Genomic DNA, 23,668 nt, shown 5'->3' with positions numbered 1-23,668 from the left:
GTATACAGGGCAGTGTGGAGGCATCTAACCAGTGATTGATTCTTCCTAGCAGGAAATGACTGTGGTTGTATGAAGTCCAGAGCACAATGTGACTGCTACACGTTTCCAAGCCCTGCACCCTGACTTCCAGTCTAATCTCAATCTAGTGAGCACTGCAGGGAGTGACCCAGCATCACTACTACTTGCAGAGGACACTCACATAATGCTTGTTGGGGATGCGCCTCTTCTGCACGTCCTGCACGCTGACTTGCACGATGCTTTTCCTGGGCATGGCTCAGCCTGGACCCCTGCTCTCCAGCTGCAGACAAAGGACGGATCGGGGCTGGGTGCTTCTTGCTGGGTGGTCCTGATCCTTCCAACATCCAGCTGGGTGACCGGGTCCTGCGTCCAGCGCCGGGGACAATGAGGGAGGGCTGCCCTTGGTGCCGCACAGGAGCTGAGATCAGTGCCCCAGCCAGATCCTCTCCTCTCTCCTGCTGCTGCCTGCTCCTTTCTTTCTTCCCCAATTCACCACCTCCTCATCCCTCCCCTCTGTGTGTGTGTGCGCATGAGGCACAGCCCACTGAGCTGCACTGCCAATGTACAGTTATGTATTCTGCTCCACACTATCTCTATCTAGGATGCCAAACATTATAATGACACACAAAATGCTATTTATTTTGTCTGATGGTATTTATAAAACTATTTATTCAATAATGTATCACCAGGGGCTGGCTGGCAACTGAACTTTCAGCCTGGGGGGCAGACTCAACTAAGTGGCTCTGAATTTCTGGCAACGCATGAAATGGAAAAAATAGGCATGGCAAAAAGTGCTGGGGGTTTACTTTGGGTATGGTTTAATAGCCATTGGGGCACATTCACATTGAACATGGGGGGACTGAAGCCCCACACACATTAAGCAATATTTTAAACAATATTGCTAATATCCCCCCTTCTGAGAACGATATTGTATAAAATATTGCTCAGTGTGTATGCTGAATATCGCCATATATGAACACTCCCACAAGTCATTAACGATGCCCTCCGTAGCCCTTTTTGAACAGAGCGCTTCATTATGAGGGCATTGGTGTGTACAGTATATACAGAGTTATGCTGGGGGAGAGAAGGTTAGGAAATTAGACAGGGAGTTAGGATTAGGTAGTGGGGTTATGGGTTTAGCAGGCACTAGTGGGTAGGGTTATGGTCAGGCTGCGGGGGAGGGGGTAAGATTGTTGTGGGGCATGCATAATAGAGAATGGGTGGGATGGGGTGGAAAGGGGGGTTGATGACTCTGGGGTTGCTGGGCCCAACATAAGGGGTGGAGCGTAGAGGAGGAGCACTGGACCTGGGTGTGAGGAGGAACACATGACCTGGGGACATGACTGCACTGCGCCAGTGGTCCAGAGTTGTATATGCCAGGGAAGTCTCTCCTCACCTAGGATTAGATTCTCCTGTGCCCAGAGACTCTGACTTTTCTCGTGTGCATCAAGTGCGGTTTGGCCATGTTTGCCAGGCAATACCCAAGTGTTAATGATGACAAGGACTCAAGAGCAGACAATGCTGGTCGGGTGCAGCTCCTGCAAGATGTCACCATGCCTCCTGCAGTGAACCTGCATGTCCAGATGACACTCTGTCCTTCTCACTGTTAGCATTGTATGTTAGTGCTGCATTTTCCTTTCTCCCAGGGGCTGATATCTCCCAGGCGCCCTCAGTGGGCCCACCCTCAGGTCCCTGTGTCCTTAGGCAGCTGCATAATGTAAGCGCTGGCCCTGCTTGGAGCTAATAAATGCAGGTGTCAGAGCAGAGGGTAGTGCTAGAAAAAAAGAAATCAGAGGCAGGAGGAATACTGGGAGGAGAGGTGAGGGATAGGTAGGTAAGAGCATGGGAGACAGGAGGGGAAGGGGCAGCCTGGAGTAGAGCCCAGCTACTTACTTCACAGTATGGCTTCCCTGAGTGTCTTCCTAATAACTCTGGAGGACAGCACAACAGCACCGAGAGCAGCCCTGAGCAGTCTGGTTAGTGACATGCTATAGAATGCAGCAGCCAGTACTAGGGATGGCCATCGACTCTCGATGTTGCCAAAACATCAATGGTCAGGACAAAGTGGTCGATGTTTTAGGCATTGGTAGGCGAGGGTCGAATAGTTTGATGCCATTGATGAATGGCATCCGATGGCGATTTTTCACCCTTCTGGCTGCTGGCCAGCTGCCCGGCTATACCACCCTCTCCGAGTCCGACTCTGAGTCCTAGACTGTCTCTGACTCACTCTGAACTTAGAAAATTGATGAATGATGTCATGCAGTGCAGTGGCACTGGGGACTCGAAGTTGTTTTTTGCGCGTGCGCGCACTGGTGGTGCACATGCGGCTACCTTCTTTCCTTTCTTTGGCTCGGCCGGGAGACGTCCGTGATGTCACACAGTTGGACTGGACGGAGGAGCCAGCCGGGTGCATGCGCGGCGCACGCATGCACAGAAGAAAACCGTATTATCCAGTGAGATTAGGTAAAGTTCTATCGCGCATGTGCGCACCTCCAGGCGGTGGCGCCCACCCCGTTCCTCTGCACACGCGCAAGTAAGCGATGGTGGGAACCATCGATGGCTGGCTATAGAATGGTTTATAGACATCAATGGTTCCGTCCTAAAATGCCATTGATGGAAAGCATCGATGGGGGATGCGTCGATGTCCATCCCTAGCCAGTACAGAACCTTAACAGCCACAACTTCAGCCACATCGCAGCCATTATTCCAGCAGCTGCAGTGACCCAGATAACTCCGCCCCCAAACCAAAACTCCACCCCCTTCCTCCGTGGCCACATTGCTGACTGAGTGTCTCATCAGAGCGGTCGGGAGCACAGTGTATGTCTACCTTGTATATGCATGTGAACCTGCCTTCGGCCGCAAATAGCTACATTATACTGGCCCAGGGGGCAGTTGGCACCCTGCCCCCTGGCCCAGCCCGCAACTGAACGCGCATTGTGATAAATCTCATGTGATCGTACAAATATTACGTGCAGCATACAATATCTTAAGATGCGTGATTCGACCAACGTGTCCGTGCGTCGTGTTGGGTGACACGTGATTTGTACAGCAACCAATTTTTATGCTAGCTCTCATGTTATAGACTGTACTAGATAAATAATTGGGTACTTGTTTCCTAGCACGGCCACAATCGCGGGCTTCGCGGGTAATTTTTAATGGTCTGCGATGCGACCGACGCGATGCCCGCGATTTCTCATTGAAATGCATTGAAAAAGTCAAAATCGCGTCGGTCGCATTGTATGCGGCCAAAATAAGCATAAGATGGTACCGACGCGATGCCCGCGATTTCCCATAGGGAACAATGTAAAATGCCTCAATTTACCCAAATCAACATAGGGAACAATGTTAAATGGGCCAGAGACTCCAAAAAACCCCCCTGAGCAGTGAAATGGCCCCCCAAAAATAGTTAACGCCACCCCACGATCAACGTGAACCCGAAGCGTGGCGAGCGCATCGAGCCCGCGAGGGGCGGCGGTACGCGTCCTCCGACCTTTTCATACCCCCACTATCCACGTCGGCGTGTAGTTGAGAATAGATTAGTGTGGCTAGCGCAGCGAGCCACCGAGCCCGAAGCGTGGCGAGCGCAGCGTGCCCCGCGAGGGGCTGCGGATACCTGTGAAGTCCGCGAAGGGATGCGTTTACCTGTGAAGGTATCCGCATCCGCTCGCCATGCTTCGGGCTCGCCACACTAATCTATTCTCAACTACACGCCGACGTGGATAGCGGGGGTATTAAAAGGTCGGAGGATGCGTACCGCTGCGCTCGCCACACTTCGGGTTCACGTTGATCGTGGGGTGGCGTTAACTATTTTTGGGGAGCCATTTCACTGGTCAGGGGGGTTTATTGGGGTCTCTGGCCCATTTACCATTGTTCCCTATGTTGATTTGGGTAAATTGAGGCATTTTACATTGTTCCCTATGGGAAATCGCGGGCATCGCGTCGGTCGCATCACATGCGATTTTTTAGCCCGCATGCGATGCGACCGACGCAATCTTTTTACCTGCGATGCCCCCAGATCAAGATCGTTGTGGCCGTGCTAGGAAACAAGTACCAATAATTGCTAGACTGATGGGTTACTGTTAGCGCCACAACTACTTATACACTTGGTAAGGATTGATACATCTCCCCCAATATTTGAAATCCTTGATAATGTGAAATACAGGTGAGGTACTAGCACAGCATCATGTGAGCTATGCCTCCCAACATGACCCATTCGAGGAGGGACAAGATGCTCTGTTCCTGGACTTGCATGCCAGTGGCAGTTGCAGAGTTGCAGGGCTGTAGCACAGTCCAAACTTCAGATAGGGGAGCTGCACCAACTGCCACCCCATAGTCCCGGACTCACTGGCAGCTGTGAATCCCCTATTTGAATTTTGGACAGCGGTGCAGTCCCACCTCTGCAACTGTCACTGCCAAGGAAGTCCAGGAGCAGAGCATTTTGCCCCTCCTGGAATGGGTCTTGTTGGGAAGTATGTGTGAGCCACACGTCAAACATAGCTAAATACATGCCTACATCTGCGCCAACTCACCCAAATAGAGAAGTTGTAGCAGATCCCCCTTGAAAATAATGCAACTGGTGAAAATAAGTTGAATAAACTTCTATTTACATCAGCAGCCATAAGGTAGGTGCCCTTTAAGACCATTGTGACATCACAATGTCACTGAGCCTCAGAACTTAGTCAGACACTCTAGGTTGCGGTCACATTTTGTGATATTGATAGTGTGTTTCGTCTAAGAGTCCTGTTCTCGTCTTCGGACATAACATGGGACATATTTTGAGAAAAAAAGCGATGGAGGAAGTGTGGAGGTGTAAAGGAAAGAAAATGCAGAAGAGAAGGAGACAGAGCAGGCAAAGAAAGCAGGCAGCAAAAGAGGCAAGAACAAATGCTTTGGTCACAGGCTGGGACACATTTAGGAGATTTATCAACAAGAAGAGAGATCAGTTCCTAAACTCATGCAGAAGAGGCCCCAGATTTTGGCAAGTGAGACACAGGAAGAACTTGTCCCTTGCTGAAGTTCCAGGGGAAGGGAGCAGCCATTTGGCAGGTAGATACTGGGACAGGTTTACTGGTTTTCTTAAGAAGAAAAAATATCAATTCATAACTGCAATTAGCAGAAGACAACCAGACATCCCACTGGCTCAGCAACCCACAGAAGAGCGCGCCACTGCCCCCTTAACCGTGAAAACTTTTACTTTTCACTCACTACTCGGAGAGGGAGGTTTTGGCAAAGTGATGCTCGCGACAGATGCTGCCCACAAGGAGAGAGTGGCTGTTAAGATCTTGAAGAAGAGAGCGCTACTTGAAGTCTCAAATAGGGTGGCGATACTCAACCACAAGGACATTTTGGCCGAGTGTGGAGTATTACGGCTGGCACACGAGAGTCCTTTCCTGACCAGCGGATACGCAGCCTTCCACACGGACAGCTACGTATACTACGTAATGGAACTGGCTGGCAGAGGGGACCTGTTCAGTTTTATGATGGAGAGCACATTGTTGAACCCAACCACAATACAATTTATTGCAGCAGAACTGGTCTGTGGCTTGCAGTTCATGCATGCCAGAGGAGTCATACACCGAGACCTAAAACTGCAGAATGTATTGCTGACCACAGACGGCCATGTAAAGATCACAGACTTTGGGCTGTCCCTAATGAATGCATATGGAGAAATCGATGCCTTTGACATTGCTGGGACACCTGGCTACATGGCTCCAGAAGTGTTAAACCGCCAGCCATACAGTGCAGGTATAGACTGGTTCGCATTTGGAGTTATGCTGTATTTACTTATCTTAGGACACCACCCTTTTGGATGGAAACCTGCAGAGAGAAAGAGAAGATCCCGTAAGCAAGAACCATCATATTTCCGTCTTAGGGATCCCGTAACAAAGGACTTCTTATCTGAACTTCTATGCAAAGACCAGACCCTCCGGCTCGGGGTAAATGGTAACGTGCGAGAACACCCATACTTCTCTTCTGTGATCTGGGAAAGCATAGAGACTGGGAAAGCAGCATCTCCAGTAGTCCAAGAGTACAAGTACATCAGAGATCCAACTCCTGTGTCCTACAGCGATGTTTACAACGAGTCACTCCCTGTGTCCTACAGTGAAGCCTACAAAGAGCCAATTCCTGCCATGGACCAGAGCATATTTGATGACCTACAATTTGTTTGCCCTGAATGGGGTGAATCATATCATAATGTGCCAATGGAGCCGGATACTATTTCACCAGTTGACGGCGACCTGCACAAAACAGAGTAGAAAGATCTTGCTCCTGCTGCCTCTGCTGCCTGCCCAAACATCGGCTATGTCTCTGGCGATGTACGGTTTGCCACCTGTCAAGCAGTCACTACTTTCCTTGTCTTTAGAACTGCATTGGGGATTAGGGCTACTGGCGACACCCCACTAAAAAAAACGACACTGAGCAGCCACCCCATGGGTATGTTGGAAGAGCTGCTTATTATTTTTAAATGTTAACAGCTACATCCAACTCATTGATAACTTAATAACTTGAAGATTTGAAAGGTAAGATTTCAGGTGATTATTCTTAAAGCAAAGCTGTACGTGAAACTTAAGCTGGGTGCACACTAAGTGCTATGTCGTCCGATCGGACTGATATCGCCTACATCGCTCAGTGTGTACGCTCAATATGTGCCCTCCCGCAGTCGCATTCGATGTCGTCAGGTTTGATTTGCTGCACATCAAACCAAGTGATATCGCTACCGGTTTGTTGCCTATCTAAGGCAAACTGGAAGAGAAACGATATGTCGGAGCGATTTGACATCACCTTCGCCCCACTTCTTTGAACAGACCGGCAACAAGGTTGTTCTAGTGCAGTGGTTACAAACTCAAAGCACAACAGCTGTTGAGGAAGTACACATCCCAGCATGCCCTGCCACAGATGTTATATAATGGATTGCTAAAACTGTGGCAGGGCATTCTGGGATGTGTAGTTCCACAACAGCTGGAGGGCCATGAGTTTGACACCACTGTTCTTGAATGTCTTGGAGCAATGATAAATCACTTGCGACCCAAAAACATGTGAGAAATCTAAAAATCAAAGGGAGTTTACCAGTAGAAAGAGAAAGGAGCAATTCAATACCCTTCTAAACAGGACAAGTATAGGCCTACAGCAATAGCAGCCCGCGTACACACCTATGGGGGACTGCTTTCCTGCTGCCCTAATAGAGAGGGGGGCTGCCTTGGTAGCAGGGCCAGATTAAGCCTTGGGGGGCCCAGGGAACTTAAGATAGGTGGGTCTGGGGGAAGGCAAATGTATATTACATTGTGTCCCTCCCAACATGACCCATTTCTGGATGGATAAAATGTTTTCTATCTGGACTTTTCTCTAAATATATGATTGGAGAACTACAGTATTTCATTAATAAGAAAAGTAGTTTATCACAGGTGGTTGCAACCATATATTCTGTCCACCCTCCTCAGCATGACCCTAACCCTAACCGTCCACCCTCCACAGCATGACCCTAACCATCCACCCTCCACAGCATGACCCTAACCCTAACCATCCACCCTCCACAGCATGACCCTAACCGTCCACCATCCACAGCATGACCCTAACCATAACCGTCCACCCTACACAGCATGACCCTAACCCTAATGTCCACCCTCCACAGCATGACCCTAACCCTAACCGTCCACCCTCCACAGCATGACCCTATCCCCTGATCCATTTGGAAGTTCTGACGGCGGTCTGGAGTCACGCACTGCAATTCTGCTTCTTGGCTTCCCAACCGTCAGGATTATTATAACTGCATCCCACCCATAGCAGTACACCATAAAGCAGGCTTGCCTACCCTCCCGGTGTGACGAGAGTTTTCTGAAAAATGGGTACACCTCCCACCCTCCCGGAAAGGTGGGCAAGTCCCCCGCAATCCCCCCAGCCTCCTGCAATCTCATCTCGGCAGGGGGGGGTCCTAATGACACAAATCACGTCATTGTGGTCCCGCCTCTGCTGTTCAATGCCTGTAATACTGATATTGCATAGCTGGGGCGAGGAACCCCCCCTCTAAAAATCCTGCGTTTGCCACTGCGGCATACAGACTGGCTTACATTGCCAGTCAAGAGCATGGCAACCACAGTTTAATGCTAAAAAATGCTAAATTATGCACTTGGGACTCTTATGAGCACCTTAACAGATTGAACGTGCTGCACATAACGGGCCTTATTCTGGTTCGGTCGGTGCAACGTACATATGGTCCGTTTCATCGTACGTTTCCCGTACGCAGATGGTGAGCGTAAGTTCGCCCACAGAACAGCCGTATACGGACGGTCACAAACACCGACAATGGGGAGTGGCGTACACTTGAGCATACGCCACCGTATACGGACGGATCTCCTCTTAGACACTGTTAACTGGCATACAACAGAGCGTACGCCACCGTATACGGACGGGTCTCGTCCAATTTCACACCGACATCTTCCGTATATCTGAGCGTACGCCACAGTGCATGGACGGGTCTCGCCTTTTTTCAATGGAAAACTCAGTGTGTGTCACCGATCGTGAGAGTGAGCGTACATCCGTGCACGGTGGCATACCCTTCACATATATGGCACTGCAAATCTTGCCTTTCCACTATAATTAAGACAATTAATTAATTATTCTAACTGTTATTCAATAATTTTTTTCAATTAACTCAATTGTCTACCTTAATAAACACCCTAATAAAACAACATTTTAACCCTCATTACATGTATATTTATTATGTTCTAATGTTGCATTTTAATCACTATCTATGTGTGCCCACATTGGTTTTACTTTTAAATAAAGTTATGTTGGTGTTACAGTGAATAAGTTGACACATGTCGACTTCTGTGAATTGAGTGTCCTGCTTGTTAAAGTATACAAAAACACTTACTGAATCGGTGTAGATGGTTATAAAAACCTACCTTGACATATATAAGCAGGTCTTAGAATTACGGATGTGCACCGGCCACTTTACGGGTTTTGGGTTTTGGGTTCTGATTACCTTGAGGTTATGGGTTCTAATGGGTTTTGGCAAAACACCTCCTAAGTGTTTTGTGTTTGGATTTCTTGGGTTTTGGGTTCTGATTTTTTTGTTAAAACGCATAAAAACTGCTTTTTTTTGCTTCTACGCTATATTAACCTCAATAACATTCATTTCCACTCATTTTCAGTCTATTCTGAACACCTCACACCTCACAATATTGTTTTTAGGGCAAAAGGTTGCACCGAGGTAGCTGGATAACTATGCTAAGCCACACAAGTGTGCGGCACAAACAGACCAGACAGGTAGACACGGCAGTATTAGGCAGTGAGCCCCAAAACAGACGGTAGATACGGCAGTATTAGGCAGTGGGCCCCAGACCAGAGTGGACAGGTAGATACGGCAGTATTAGGCAGTGGGCCCCAAAACAGACGGTAGTTACGGCAGTATTAGGCAGTGGGCCCCAGACCAGACAGGTAGATACGGCAGTATTAGGCAGTGAGCCCCAGACCACACAGGTAGATACGGCAGTATTAGGCAGTGAGCCCCAGACCAGACAGGTAGACACGGCAGTATTAGGCAGTGAGCCCCAGACCAGAGTGGACAGGTAGATACGGCAGTATTAGGCAGTGAGCCCCAGACCAGAGTGGACAGGTAGATACGGCAGTATTAGGCAGTGAGCCCCAGACCAGACAGTAGATACGGCAGTATTAGGCAGTGAGCCCCAAAACAGACGGTAGATACGGCAGTATTAGGCAGTGGGCCCCAGACCAGACAGGTAGACACGGCAGTATTAGGCAGTGAGCCCCAGACCACACATGTAGATACGGCAGTATTAGGCAGTGAGCCCCAGACCAGACGGTAGATACGGCAGTATTAGGCAGTGAGCCCCAGACCAGACGGTAGATACACCAGTATTAGGCAGTGAGTCCCAAAACAGATGGTAGATACGGCAGTATTAGGCAGTGGGCCCCAGACCAGACAGGTAGTTAAGGCAGTATTAGGCAGTGAACCCCAGACCACACAGGTAGACACGGCAGTATTAGGCAGTGAACCCCAGACCACACAGGTAGATACGGTAGTATTAGGCAGTGAGCCCCAGACCAGACGGTAGATACGGCAGTATTAGGCAGTGAGCCCCAAAACAGATGGTAGATACGGCAGTATTAGGCAGTGGGCCCCAGACCAGACAGGTAGATACGGCAGTATTAGGCACTGGGCAGTGAGCCCCAGACCAGACGGTAGATACGGCAGTATTAGGCAGTGAGCCCCAAAACAGACGGTAGATACGGCAGTATTAGGCAGTGAGCCCCAGACCAGACGGTAGGTACGGCAGTATTAGGCAGTGAGCCCCAAAACAGACGGTAGATACCGCAGTATTAGGCAGTGGGCCCCAGACCAGGCAGGTAGATACGGCAGTATTAGGCAGTGAGCCCCAGACCACACAGGTAGATACGGCAGTATTAGGCAGTGAGCCCCAGACCAGACAGGTAGACACGGCAGTATTAGGCAGTGAGCCCCAAAACAGATGGTAGATACGGCAGTATTAGGCAGTGAGCACCAGACCAGACAGGTAGATACAGCAGTATTAGGCAGTGGGCCCCAGACCAGAGTGGACAGGTAGATACGGCAGTATTAGGCAGTGGGCCCCAGACCAGAGTGAACAGGTAGATATGCCAGTATTAGGCAGTGAGCCCCAGACCAGAGTGGACAGGTAGATACGGCAGTATTAGGCAGTGAGCCCCAGACCAGATGGTAGATACGCCAGTATTAGGCAGTGAGCCCCAAAACAGATGGTAGATATGGCAGTATTAGGCAGTGAGCCCCAGACCAGACAGTAGATACGGCAGTATTAGGCAGTGAGCCCCAAAACAGACGGTAGATACGGCAGTATTAGGCAGTGGGCCCCAGACCAGACAGGTAGACACGGCAGTATTAGGCAGTGAGCCCCAGACCACACATGTAGATATGGCAGTATTAGGCAGTGAGCCCCAGACCAGACGGTAGATACGGCAGTATTAGGCAGTGAGCACCAGACCAGACAGGTAGATACAGCAGTATTAGGCAGTGGGCCCCAGACCAGAGTGGACAGGTAGATACGGCAGTATTAGGCAGTGGGCCCCAGACCAGAGTGAACAGGTAGATACGCCAGTATTAGGCAGTGAGCCCCAGACCAGAGTGGACAGGTAGATACGGCAGTATTAGGCAGTGGGCCCCAAAACAGACGGTAGTTACGGCAGTATTAGGCAGTGGGCCCCAGACCAGACAGGTAGACACGGCAGTATTAGGCAGTGAGCCCCAGACCACACATGTAGATACGGCAGTATTAGGCAGTGAGCCCCAGACCAGTCGGTAGATACGGCAGTATTAGGCAGTGAGCCCCAGACCAGACGGTAGATACACCAGTATTAGGCAGTGAGTCCCAAAACAGATGGTAGATACGGCAGTATTAGGCAGTGGGCCCCAGACCAGACAGGTAGTTAAGGCAGTATTAGGCAGTGAACCCCAGACCACACAGGTAGATACGGCAGTATTAGGCAGTGAACCCCAGACCAGACAGTAGATACGGCAGTATTAGGCAGTGAGCCCCAAAACAGACGGTAGATACGGCAGTATTAGGCAGTGGGCCCCAGACCAGACAGGTAGATACGGCAGTATAAGGCAGTGGGCCCCAGACCAGACAGGTAGATACGGCAGTATTAGGCAGTGAGCCCCAGACCACACAGGTAGATACGGCAGTATTAGGCAGTGAGCCCCAGACCAGACGGTAGATACGGCAGTATTAGGCAGTGAGCCCCAGACCATACAGGTAGACACAGCAGTATTAGGCAGTGAGCCCCAAAAAAGATGGTAGATACGGCAGTATTAGGCAGTGAGCACCAGACCAGACAGGTAGATATGGCAGTATTAGGCAGTGGGCCCCAGACCAGAGTGGACAGGTAGATACGGCAGTATTAGGCAGTGCTCCCCAGACCAGAGTGGACAGGTAGATACGGCAGTATTAGGCAGTGAGCCCCAGACCAGAGTGGACAGGTAAATACGGCAGTTTTAGGCAGTGAGCCCCAGACCAGACAGTAGATACGCCAGTATTAGGCAGTGAGCCCCAAAACATATGGTAGATACGGCAGTATTAGGCAGTGAGCCCCAGATCAGACAGTAGTTACGGCAGTATTAGGCAGTGAGCCCCAAAACAGACGGTAGATACGGCAGTGAGCCCCAGACCAGACCGGTAGACACGGCAGTATTAGGCACTGGGCAGTGAGCCCCAGACCAGACGGTAGATACGGCAGTATTAGGCAGTGAGCCCCAAAACAGACGGTAGATATGGCAGTATTAGGCAGTGAGCCCCAGACCAGACGGTAGATACGCCAGTATTAGGCAGTGAGCCCTAAAACAGACGGTAGATACGGCAGTATTAGGCAGTGGGCCCCAGACCAGACAGGTAGATACGGCAGTATTAGGCAGTGAACCCCAGACCACACAGGTAGATATGGCAGTATTAGGCAGTGAGCCCCAGACCAGACGGTAGATATGGCAGTATTAGGCAGTGAGCCCCAAAACAGACAGTAGAGACGGCAGTATTAGGCAGTGGGCCCCAGATCAGACAGGTAGATACGGCAGTATTAGGCAGTGAGCCCCAGACCACACAGGTAGATACGGCAGTATTAGGCAGTGAGCCCCAGACCAGACAGGTAGATACAGCAGTATTAGGCAGTGGGCCCCAGACCAGAGTGGACAGGTAGATACGGCAGTATTAGGCAGTGGGCCCCAGACCAGAGTGAACAGGTAGATACGCCAGTATTAGGCAGTGAGCCCCAGACCAGAGTGGACAGGTAGACACGGCAGTATTAGGCAGTGAGCCCCAGACCAGATGGTAGATACGCCAGTATTAGGCAGTGAGCCCCAGACCAGAGTGGACAGGTAGACACGGCAGTATTAGGCAGTGAGCCCCAGACCAGATGGTAGATACGCCAGTATTAGGCAGTGAGCCCCAAAACAGATGGTAGATATGGCAGTATTAGGCAGTGAGCCCCAAAACAGACGGTAGATACGGCAGTATTAGGCAGTGGGCCCCAGACCAGACAGGTAGATACGGCAGTATTAGGCAGTGAGCCCCAAAACAGACAGTAGAGACGGCAGTATTAGGCAGTGGGCCCCAGATCAGACAGGTAGATACAGCAGTATTAGGCAGTGAGCCCCAGACCACACAGGTAGATACGGCAGTATTAGGCAGTGAGCCCCAGACCAGACAGGTAGATACAGCAGTATTAGGCAGTGGGCCCCAGACCAGAGTGGACAGGTAGATACGGCAGTATTAGGCAGTGGGCCCCAGACCAGAGTGAACAGGTAGATACGCCAGTATTAGGCAGTGAGCCCCAGACCAGAGTGGACAGGTAGACACGGCAGTATTAGGCAGTGAGCCCCAGACCAGATGGTAGATACGCCAGTATTAGGCAGTGAGCCCCAAAACAGATGGTAGATATGGCAGTATTAGGCAGTGAGCCCCAGACCAGACAGTAGATACGGCAGTATTAGGCAGTGAGCCCCTGAGAGACAGCCCCAGCGAATAAAAAATATTGCGTTCAAGGTCAAGCTCAAGTTTAAGCCCCAGCAGCAGCACCAACACACCCTCTCCCAACCCACTACTAGACTGGAGTGAAGATGGCGGGCGCAGCAGCCGCTATTTAAAGCCTCGCAAAATCCGGCGCCAGGAGATGACTTTCTGACCACGCGTACGGACCAGAGTCACGCGGGAATCTCCGAGCGCTGCTCGGAACCGGGCTCGGAATGATGACGTCCCTGGGGGCTCGGATCCCCGGAATCAACCAACCTTTACATGCAGTGGCGGATTCAGGGGGGGGGGGGCACCCGGGCACGTGCCCCCTGTCATTTTGTAGCTGAGGACCAGGGCTTTCCAACGAGCCCAGCCCCGTGTCTCTAGCCCCCCGGGAACCGGAGATATCACCTGGCAAACCTGTGACGTTTTTTCCCCATAGGATAATATGGGACCCTTCAATTCCGACCCCCACCCGGTTCCGACGGCTGCCAGTTCCCGCCCTGGCATCACAGAAGCTTGTGGTTGATTTCATTCAATTTCAAATCGCTGGGCCTTCAATATGATACCAGGCTGGTCCAAATCGGTCAATCGGTTACAGAGATATTGCATGTAAACCGATTTTTTTTTTTGAAATGTAATTTCAGGGCTGTTCATGTTCTTTAAGGGCAGATTACTCTGGAACCAAACGTTCCAGTTTCACTGGACCAAAATCATTCAAAGCCCACTCAAAAGTTCTTCAATACAATACTTGTCTCATGTAAATGGGTCAGTTGGTTCCGAAGATAAAGGCGGTTAAATGAGATAACTGGTTAAAGGGGGGAGGGGTGGTTTTCTCTACCCCTCACACCAGAAAATGCAGGGACTAGGCTGGTGTAAAAGGGGCCAACCTGGGAATGCATTTTCTGGTGTGAAAGGGGTATTATTTCAAATAGCCGGGACCTGCAGTGCTCTGAATACAGCCAGGCTCTGCCACTGTCAGTGGCTATCACTTCTGCTGTCCCCCATTTACCACGAGCATGTATTCCCCCTTGGCAATGAGCATGTAATCCCACATGGCAATGAGCATGGAACCTCTGGCAATGAGCATGGAACCCTTGGCAATGAACATGTAGAGAAGCAGCACTTATGTAGCATAATTTTTAATAGGCATTATGGTGTTTGGCATAACACATAATGGACATAATGGCGTGCAACTTAACATGTAATGGACATTATGGTGTAAATGTTTAATGCGAGTCTTTGGTGGACAATGTCCCTGTTTATGAAGTGTATTGTGAATTTTGGCTCAATCTGTGTGGCATTATGTGAATTTTGGCTCAATCCATGTGGCATTATGGGAATTTTGGCTCAATCCGTGTGGCATTATGTGAATTTTTTTCCCAATCCGTGTGGCATTATGTGAATTTTGGCTCAATCCATGTGGCATTATGTGAATTTTGGCTCAATCCGTATGGCATTTTATGCATTTGGCTCAATCCGTGTGGCATTATGTGAATTTTGACACAATCCATTTGGCATTATGTGAATTTTGGCTCAATCCGTGTGTGTTATTATGTAAATTTTGTCTCAATCCATGTGGCATTATGTGAATTTTGACACAATCCATGTGGCATTATTTGAATTTTGGCTCATTCCATTTGGCATCATGTGTAAGGGGCAAGTATAATGGGGTCTAGTATTTTGTTGCATAATGTGTAGAAGTTGTATACGCCTTCGGCGCGCGCACAACTACATCCTTCACTTTTGTCGCCATGGTGGTCCTGCGTACTTTAAATGGCAGGGCCTATTTTTTATTCCATTCCCACCCTCTCCTGCCGCTCTCTTAGCATGTACACTGGCACCACTAACACCGCCCCTCCCCCACCCAAACCCTTTTTTATTATGGTGCCCCCCCCTGTCATTTTATCCTGGATCCACCCCTGTTTACATGTAGAGAAGTGTAGAAAGATATGCTTCCAATGTGTTAGAGAGCTGTGTGTGGCTTGTAGGTAGTGAAATCATGGTTTTCGCTTAATAGGCTGCAGCATTGCTTATTACATTCAGGTGTAGTAATCAGCGTTAATTAGCAGACCCAGGCGTCCGCTCTCATACGGTATCTCTAGGGGTGGTCTGGAGCTATCTTTGGCGTCCGCCTGTTTTTGGCCCAAAATGCACGGTGCGTTCGCCGATCGAGCGGTTGTAGCACCGTACATTTTTGGTGCACACACCTGTGTATGCCCATGTTTACGCCCAGTTTTCCTCATTATTCCACAACAAAATAGGTAAAAGAAGAGAGGAACCACCAGTGTAACTATAGCTGCTGTATCAGGAGGGTGTAAGTCTCCCAAAAGTACAAGAACAAGAAATATGGAGATTATGATACAGCGCTTTGGGTTTTAACTGAATAAATTTATTTCAATATTAAAAAAGATGTAATACAAATAATATACAATATATACACAGTTTTATCAATATTTTTTATTGTGAGAACTCTCCTATGTATTGTATATTATTTGTATTACATCTTTTTTAATATTGAAATAAATTTATTCAGTTAAAACCCAAAGCCCAAAATGTATCTGGCTCGCATTTGTCAGGTGCAAATTGGGCCTATTTTAAACACATCAGATAAACTGCATGCAATTTATCTGATGCAAATCGCTTGTAAAAAATGGCCAAATCGGATGTGAGCCTCCAGAAGAACTGCAGGGAAGCTTCAAGGGAAATTTTGGAACTTATTCTTGTTCACTCGCAAAGGCAAATTCCTTCTCATATGGAAAAAACCATGTGCACTGCAGGGGGGCAGATTTAACATGTGCAGAGAGAGTTAGATTTGGGTGAGTTATTTTGTTTATGTGCAGGGAAAATACTGGCTGCTTTATTTTTACACTGCAATATAGATCTCACTTTGAAGTAAAACCCCACCCAAATCTAATTCTCTCTGCACATGTTACATCTGCCCCACCTGCAGTGCACATGTTTTTGTCCATTTGAGAAGGAATTTGCCTTTGCGAGTGAACCAGAATAATGGCCTTTGTCTGACTTTTAGGTCAGATAAATCGCATTACCATAAAGCTGGATACACAACTTTTATCTGTCCAATCTATCTGGTGGGAGCTAAAATCTGGAAATGTATTGGAGTAAATGACAACCAAACATTTGCTCCCAAAAGCTGGAAAATGGACAAGAATCACCAGAGCTATCCGAGCTAAAGGCATTTTTTTTTTTACTAATACCCCGTTCTCACTGCAGGCAAATTCCCGGGTCTATCATGTCGACCCAGGAATTAGCCTTTTAACACAGTGTGAACGGGTCACATACCCGGATCTCATACACGAGTAAAACCCTTCTTTTTACCAGTGTTTGAGATCCGGATATGCAGACACGGGTTGACCGGTTCTCACTGCATAAAAACCCGTTTTAAAAGGCAAATTACCGGGTAGAACTTCTTCACCCGGGAATTTGCCTTGCAGTGAGAATGGGGGTCCGTCCCTGCAGTCAAATGCCGGGGAAAATTAAGCCGTGTATTTCTCACTGGCAGTGAGAACACGGCATAATGAAACTTTTGCTGTGGCATTTGAAAAACAATGTGAAAGCAGAAATCGATTTTATTTTGTTTATTTGTCAAAATTGCACTTAAAATTCTGTGTTCATACTTCACATAAAATGAAAGATAATAAAATTACAAAAATGGTGAAATGGTAATTTTTTTTATCCATATCCTCACTATTAACAATGAAAAAAAAAAAAAAAACACACAGGATAAAACCCAGTACACACTAGAGGATATATTGGGGCAGATGTATGAACCAGCGTTAAGTGCAAAAATGCACTTAACGCTGGTTAACTGGGGGGGGGGGGGGGGAGGGATTACGATTTCCCTAATGCAGTGGTTCCCAAACTGTGTGCCGTGGCTCCCTGGGGTGCCTCGGGACAGTTGCAGGGGTGCCTTGGATTGGTGGTCCAGGACTAATTCAAATAATTTATGGTCAATGTAAAAGGCAAAACATTGCTGGTGGGCTGTCAATAAAAAAAAAATATGTGGACAAACAGAAGCTAATCCTGTCCCTCATCCATAATTAAACTTTTTATGACACATAAAACAATTTTTTTTTCTAAATTTCTTAATAAGAAACTTTTGACCTAGGGGTCCCGTGAAAGAAATTCTGATGCTCTAGGGTGCCGTGATTTGAAAAAGTTTGGGAACCACTGCCCTAATGTATCACTAGCGCACCTAATGTGCGCTAGTGACAGCCCGCCGAGTTACGCCCGGCGGGGCTGTCCCCTGCAATCCCCCCCAGGGATTAACGGCCAGGGCGATGTATTAACAGCCTTCAAGGCGTTAATTCACCCCGGCCGCTTCGCCAGCTCAGGGCTAGCGTTGTCCTATCCCCCACTGTGGGGACAACACAAGCCCTGCATCTGGCTTGGGCTGCACTGGAGATCTCGCGGTTTTAGCGAGATCTCGCGCATGCCCAGAAAGCCGGCCAGGTCGGGGGACTGCGAGTGCGCATGTGCGGTGCGGCTCTCCTTATCTGCTTAATACATCTGCCTATAACGTTTGCCCGCTTCTCCACGTTATGCTGGAGAAGCGGGACTCGTTATTCGCCAAACGTTATAGGCAGATTAATACATCTGCCTCAATGAGTGATATTCTCTTCTGAGCGATATTGTATAGCCCAGCGTGTATTCTGTGGTCGACGGGCAAGGCATGCTCCTTTGGGTTGTTAATGACCCCCTGCACAGATGAGAGAGCAGATAATTAACAAGATCCATTCTCTTTTTTTTTGAGCCGACAGGCGGTATTTTATGACCTACCATCCACTAGAGCATGGTGGGAGAAGAAAATAGTGTGCCGAGCGTAGCGAGACACTGAGCCCGTAGCATGGCGAGTGAAGCGAGCCATGCGAGGGGACGCAGTGCACTTAAGACGGTGTTCATGTCGACTGCGTCGACATTAGGTGGAAAAAACTTGAAATACCCCATGTCGATCTTTTGACTGTCGACCTAACCCATGTCAATCTAACGCATATGTCAACCTAGACCAGCATTTTAGGGGTGGGTGTGTGACATCAGCAACATGCCTGTATTCATTGGAGCTGCTGAGTAAGTCTAAGTGGTTACTCTGAAGTGGAATAATCAGTGGAAAAATCATTAAATAGTGAGCCCCATACGAAGGCTTTTGGACATATTGGCTTGGCTGCAAAATATTCACTATAGTCACCAGCCAGAAACACACATTGCACTACTAGGTGCGCCTAGGAACGCCCAATGCACACTACTAGCCACCTCCCAGTCACCAGCCAGTAACACCCAGTGCGCTTTCCTAGCCACCTCCTAGTCACTGGCTAGGAATGGCCAAGGCGCACTACCTGTCACCTCTGAGTCATTGCCTAGGAATGCCCAGTGCACACTACTAGACACGTCCCAGTAAACACCTAGGAACGCCCAGTGCACACTACTAGACACCTCCCAGTCATCACCTAGGAATGCCCAGTGTGCACTACTAGCCACCTCCAAGTCATCACCTAGGAATGCCCAGTGTGCACTACTAGCCACCTCCAAGTCATCACATACAGTAGGAATGCCAGGTGTGCATTACTAGACACGTCCCAGTAATCACCTAGGAACGCCCAGTGCACACTACTAGACACCTCCCAGTCATCACCCAGTGTGCACTACTAGCCACCTCCCAGTCATCACCTAGGAATGCCCAGTGTGCACTACTAGCCACCTCCCAGTCATCACATACAGTAGGAATGCCAGGTGCGCATTACTAGCCACTTCCCAGTCATCACCTAGGAACGCCCAGTGCACACTACTAGACACCTCCCAGTCATCGCCTAGGAACGCCCAGTGTGCACTACTAGAAACCTCCTAGTCATCACATACAGTAGGAATGCCCAGTGCACACTACTAGCCACTTCCCAGTTATCACCTAGGAATGCCCAGTGCACACTACTAGACACCTCCCAGTCATTGCCCAGGAATGAACAGCGTGCACTACTAGCCACCAGCCAGTAACACCCTGTGCGCTCTACTAGCCACCTCCCGGTCACTGGCCAGGAATGCTCAAGGCGCACTACTCGTCACCTCCAAGTCATTGCCTAGGAATTCTCAGTGCGCACTACTAGTCACCTCCCAGTCATCACCTAGGAACGCCCAGTGTGCACTACTAGCCACCTCCCAGTCATTACATATAGTAGGAATGCTCAGTGCGCACTACTAGCCACTTCCCAGTTGTCTAGGAATGCCCAGTGCACACTACTAGACACCTCCCAGTCATCACCTAGGAACACCCAGTGCACACCACTAGACACCTCCCAGTCATGTATTTTAAGAACTAGCACCAGGCTCCACTAGCAGGAGTGTACTGCCGTAGCCAAACATTGCAATGGACCAGAGAGTAGCTGCCAGGAGGAAGAGACAGGAGCCTTACTATGTAGTGGGAGATTGTCAGCTTAGAAAGTGCAGAACTGGATCTATTATATGTGTGTGTGTGTTTAATTATTATGACATGTTTAACCTTTTCCTGACCACTTACATTTCAAAACCGCCTATAGAACGTGATCATTACCCCGACGTCGGAATCCCGACTGCTCCCTTGTGGGGGTCCACGACCCCCATAGAGTGAGAATAAAATAGGTGGCCAGCGCAGCGAGCCACTGTGCCCGCAGCGTGGCGAGCGCAGCTTCGTTGCGCTCCCCCCGCTGTGCAGTCGGGATTCCGACGTCGGGCTAATGATTGTCGGAATCCAGACTGTCAGTGTGTTATACCACACCCGTGAGGTTGATAGCAGGATAAAAAAAGGAATACTGTCCTTTACAGTGGGACTACAGGTCCCAGCAAGCCTGCACCACATGCTGATACTTGGGAAAACCACAGGTACCCGCATGTGGGGCATTAAAGGCCCCACGGGGGGGCGCTTCTGTGGAGTATTCACCTGGGGGCCGCAGCCTTTTAAGCTCTTTTGCATGGAAGCCGCCTCCCAGGGCTTCAGCCTCTTCATGTGTTCTTCGCCTGGGGGTGGTGGCCTTTTAAGCTTTTTGCATGGCTGCGGCAGTGCTTTTGCAGCAGATTTAGGAGCTCTTCTCTAGCATCCAATTGCGATCTGATGTGCTCTCCCGCTGGATCATTTGTTCTTACATGCTGCAGGGAAGATCAGAAGATGTGCACGTATTTGCACATACGGGTGTCCGTGTGCGTTCGCTCGCTTGGATGTCCAGGTGCTTTTATGTGAACGCGCCTGGATGTTCGGATGCTTCTGGGTGTTCAGGTTTGTTCCGTGCTTGTGTATCCAGGTGCATTTGCGCGCTGGGCTGTCTGGGCGCGCTTAGGTGTTCAGGTGCATTCGTGTACTTGGGTGTCTTGGCACATCTGCATGCTCAGGTGTTCAGGTACACTCACACGCTTGGAAGTTCGGGTATGTTAGCGTGCTTGGATGTTTGTGTGCATCTGTGTAATTTGGTGTTTGGGCACGTTCAAACGCTTCGGTGTCTGGGCATGCTAGCGCGCTCGGGTGTACAGGTGCATTCGCGCCCCTTGGTGTCTGGGCGCAGTCATGTGCTTGGGTGTCCGGGCTCATTCGCGCATTGGGGGTTTGGCCGCGCTTGGGTTTTCAGGTGCATTTGCATGCTTGGGGGTTTGGGTGCGTTCACACACTTGGGTGTCCGGGCTCATTCACACATTTGGGTGTCTGGGCTCACTTGGGTGTTCAGGTGCATTCACATGTCTGGGTTTCCGGATGTGTTCGTTTGCTTCAGTGCATTTGCATGCTCTGCGCATTCACTCATTCAGGCGCTCTGGGATTTGGGTGTTCAGGCATGTTCACACGCTTGAGTGTTGGGGCACGCTTTGACGAGTTCTGGTGCTCATGTATTTGGTGTTTTACACACTTTAATGTTTGGGTGTGTTCGCATGCTCGCTACAGTTTAGGAGCTTGGGCACATTCAGTGTTTGGGAGCTCAGAAGCATTTGGCCACATTTTAAGCACTTGGGTGTTGGGCTTTCAGGTCTTCATGTGTTCAGGCACATTCAAATGCTGATTCGATATGTTGCATCGGGTGCGTTCAGCCACTCAGCTGTTTAAGCGTGCTCTGGTGCATGGGTATTCGGGTACTTTCTGGTGCTTGGGTGTGGCATGCACGGAAATCTTCCGCGGGAGACAGCGCCAGCAGCAGCAGCCTGGAAAATTTGTGAGGATACCACCAAGGGGTTCAAATTATTCTGAAATCTAAAGGTAAATCTTTGGCAAAATATACTCTTTGCACAAAATCTTTTGTCCAGGACTGATGGGGAGTTCAAGGGAAATCTTAAGCTGAATCTTAAGATCACAGATCTTTCTAGTGTGTGGACACATTAACACTGCAATCAGAGAACACACCCCACCCAAACCTTACTCTCTCTGCACATGTTACATTTACTCCTGCAGTGCATCATGGTTTTGTCAATCTGCAAAAAGTGCTGTTACAGGTCTGAATTAGGACCATTGACTCTTTATAAATTGAACTAGAGTGAGTAGTTGACAAGGTTCCTGAAATAGGGGTGCGGAATCTAACCCACCAGTGGTCTTCCCTAGCGATCCCCAAGAAGTTTACGATTTTGCTGCATCTGGCAAGCTGATCACAGCCCCCTGTCCAGGACACACACTACTAGCTCATATGTGGAAGATAATAGGCCAATTGAGGACAATAAGAATCATTTGGAGGAGCCAGAAGATTGGTGAGAAAAAGTTGCTCCAGAAGGCTAAAGCAAGCACCTACACATTCCATTGCACCTCAGAGGCTATGGTCTGGAACTACATGGCATCATTTTTCTATTTTTTTATTACAATTACAATTTTCTTACAGATTTGTAGTCTTTGATATGAATGACAGTGGCACGTACTGTTTAGTTTACCAGTATAAAGGCCCACTTTTTTTGAAACTGTATAGTAATTTTGTATTTGTATGAACTGAGCACCATTTTATATAATACATTTCGTTTTTTAGTAAAACATTATTGGTATATCTTTGTACATTACACTGTGTTGCTAAAACATAAGTTGTTTGATCTCATGCTCTGGGATTCATTTTCCATATCTAGCTATCTAATCTGAACACATTATCGCAATGTCCAGGCCACGGGAATATGTTATTTGTGCATGAAACAAGGTTTTAAAAAAATGAAAGTTTGTGTAAAAATCTCAGGCACTGAATATGAATGCCAATCAATCAGGTCCTTGCACATATTTAGTGCCAGTTACATGTTATTACCCAGTAGTGCCAGTTACATGTTATTACCCAGTAGTGCCAGTTACAGATGTAGCCAGTAGGTTTTTAGCAAAAATCAAAAGTACATTTTGAAGACTATGGTTTTCAGAATATTTTGGATAACATATATTTGGATAAAGGATACTCAACCTGTAATGTAATCCATGTTACGTTGATGTGGGTCTCACAGCATTTCTCTAAGCAAAAATGCCTTTTTAATGAGAGAAGACAGAGGAGTATTGATAAACCAGCTCATGCTGACAGGAAGGCAACAGTACCTCATATTACCGTGAGTTATGACAGTGGTATGCAGAAAAGCATCACTGAACACACAGGCCCATAGAACCTTATGAATGGACCACAGCAGCAGCAGTAGACCACACAGGGTTCCACTACTGTCGGCTACAAACAGGAAACCGAGGCTACAGTGAGCACGGGCTCAAGAAAGCTGGACAGTTAGTGCTTGGGAAAATGTTTCTTTCTGCTGTGGCATTGAGATATTAGGGTCAGAGGTTATTCCTGCCCAGTGTCAATGGATCAGGCTGTTTGTGGTGGCAGTGGCGTCACTATGGTGGTACGGTCCACACCCGGATGTTGATTCCCCTGCAGTAACAGGATCTGGGTGCTGCAGTGTGGCATTCTCCTACAGCACCTGGATACTGCCAGTGAGGAGCAGGCACTACAGACAGCATAATCTCCAGGGGAAGCCAGCATTTCCGGGGATGCTGGGCACTGACATCAATTCGTAGACTTTCTTCCTTTTTTCATGAGTTTATAACTGTATTACCATTGTAGCTGTATCCACAGTTGGTTATAGTGTCCCAGACACTTCAGACATGAAATACAATGTTACATGGCGCCAGGGTCAATAAAAAGAGGACTGTGTCCGTGTATAGGCTT

The 23,668-nt window shown here is 48.7% G+C and overlaps 1 protein-coding gene across 2 annotated transcripts in view; it reads right to left on the bottom strand.

The window, feature by feature from the left end:
- The window catches only part of SH3PXD2B (SH3 and PX domains 2B), a 126,525-nt gene extending 125,999 nt beyond the window's left edge, over positions 1 to 526 (bottom strand). The window contains exon 1 of one of the 2 annotated variants that reach the window (XM_083181985.1): positions 200 to 526. In XM_083181985.1, coding sequence (XP_083038111.1) covers positions 200 to 271 — 72 coding nt within the window. In that variant the 5' untranslated portion in view covers positions 272 to 526. The remainder of the gene's footprint in view (positions 1 to 199) is intronic. The other variant, XM_083181987.1, reaches the window with a different exon arrangement.
- Between the last annotated feature and the right edge of the window lie 23,142 nt (positions 527 to 23,668).

This window comes from Crinia signifera, chromosome 4 (assembly GCF_055691185.1).
Source record: "Crinia signifera chromosome 4, ASM5569118v1, whole genome shotgun sequence".
Taxonomy (NCBI): Eukaryota; Metazoa; Chordata; class Amphibia; order Anura; family Myobatrachidae; genus Crinia; species Crinia signifera.
Note: the sequence above shows the minus strand (reverse complement) of the source record. Positions and strands in the feature narration are given on the sequence as shown.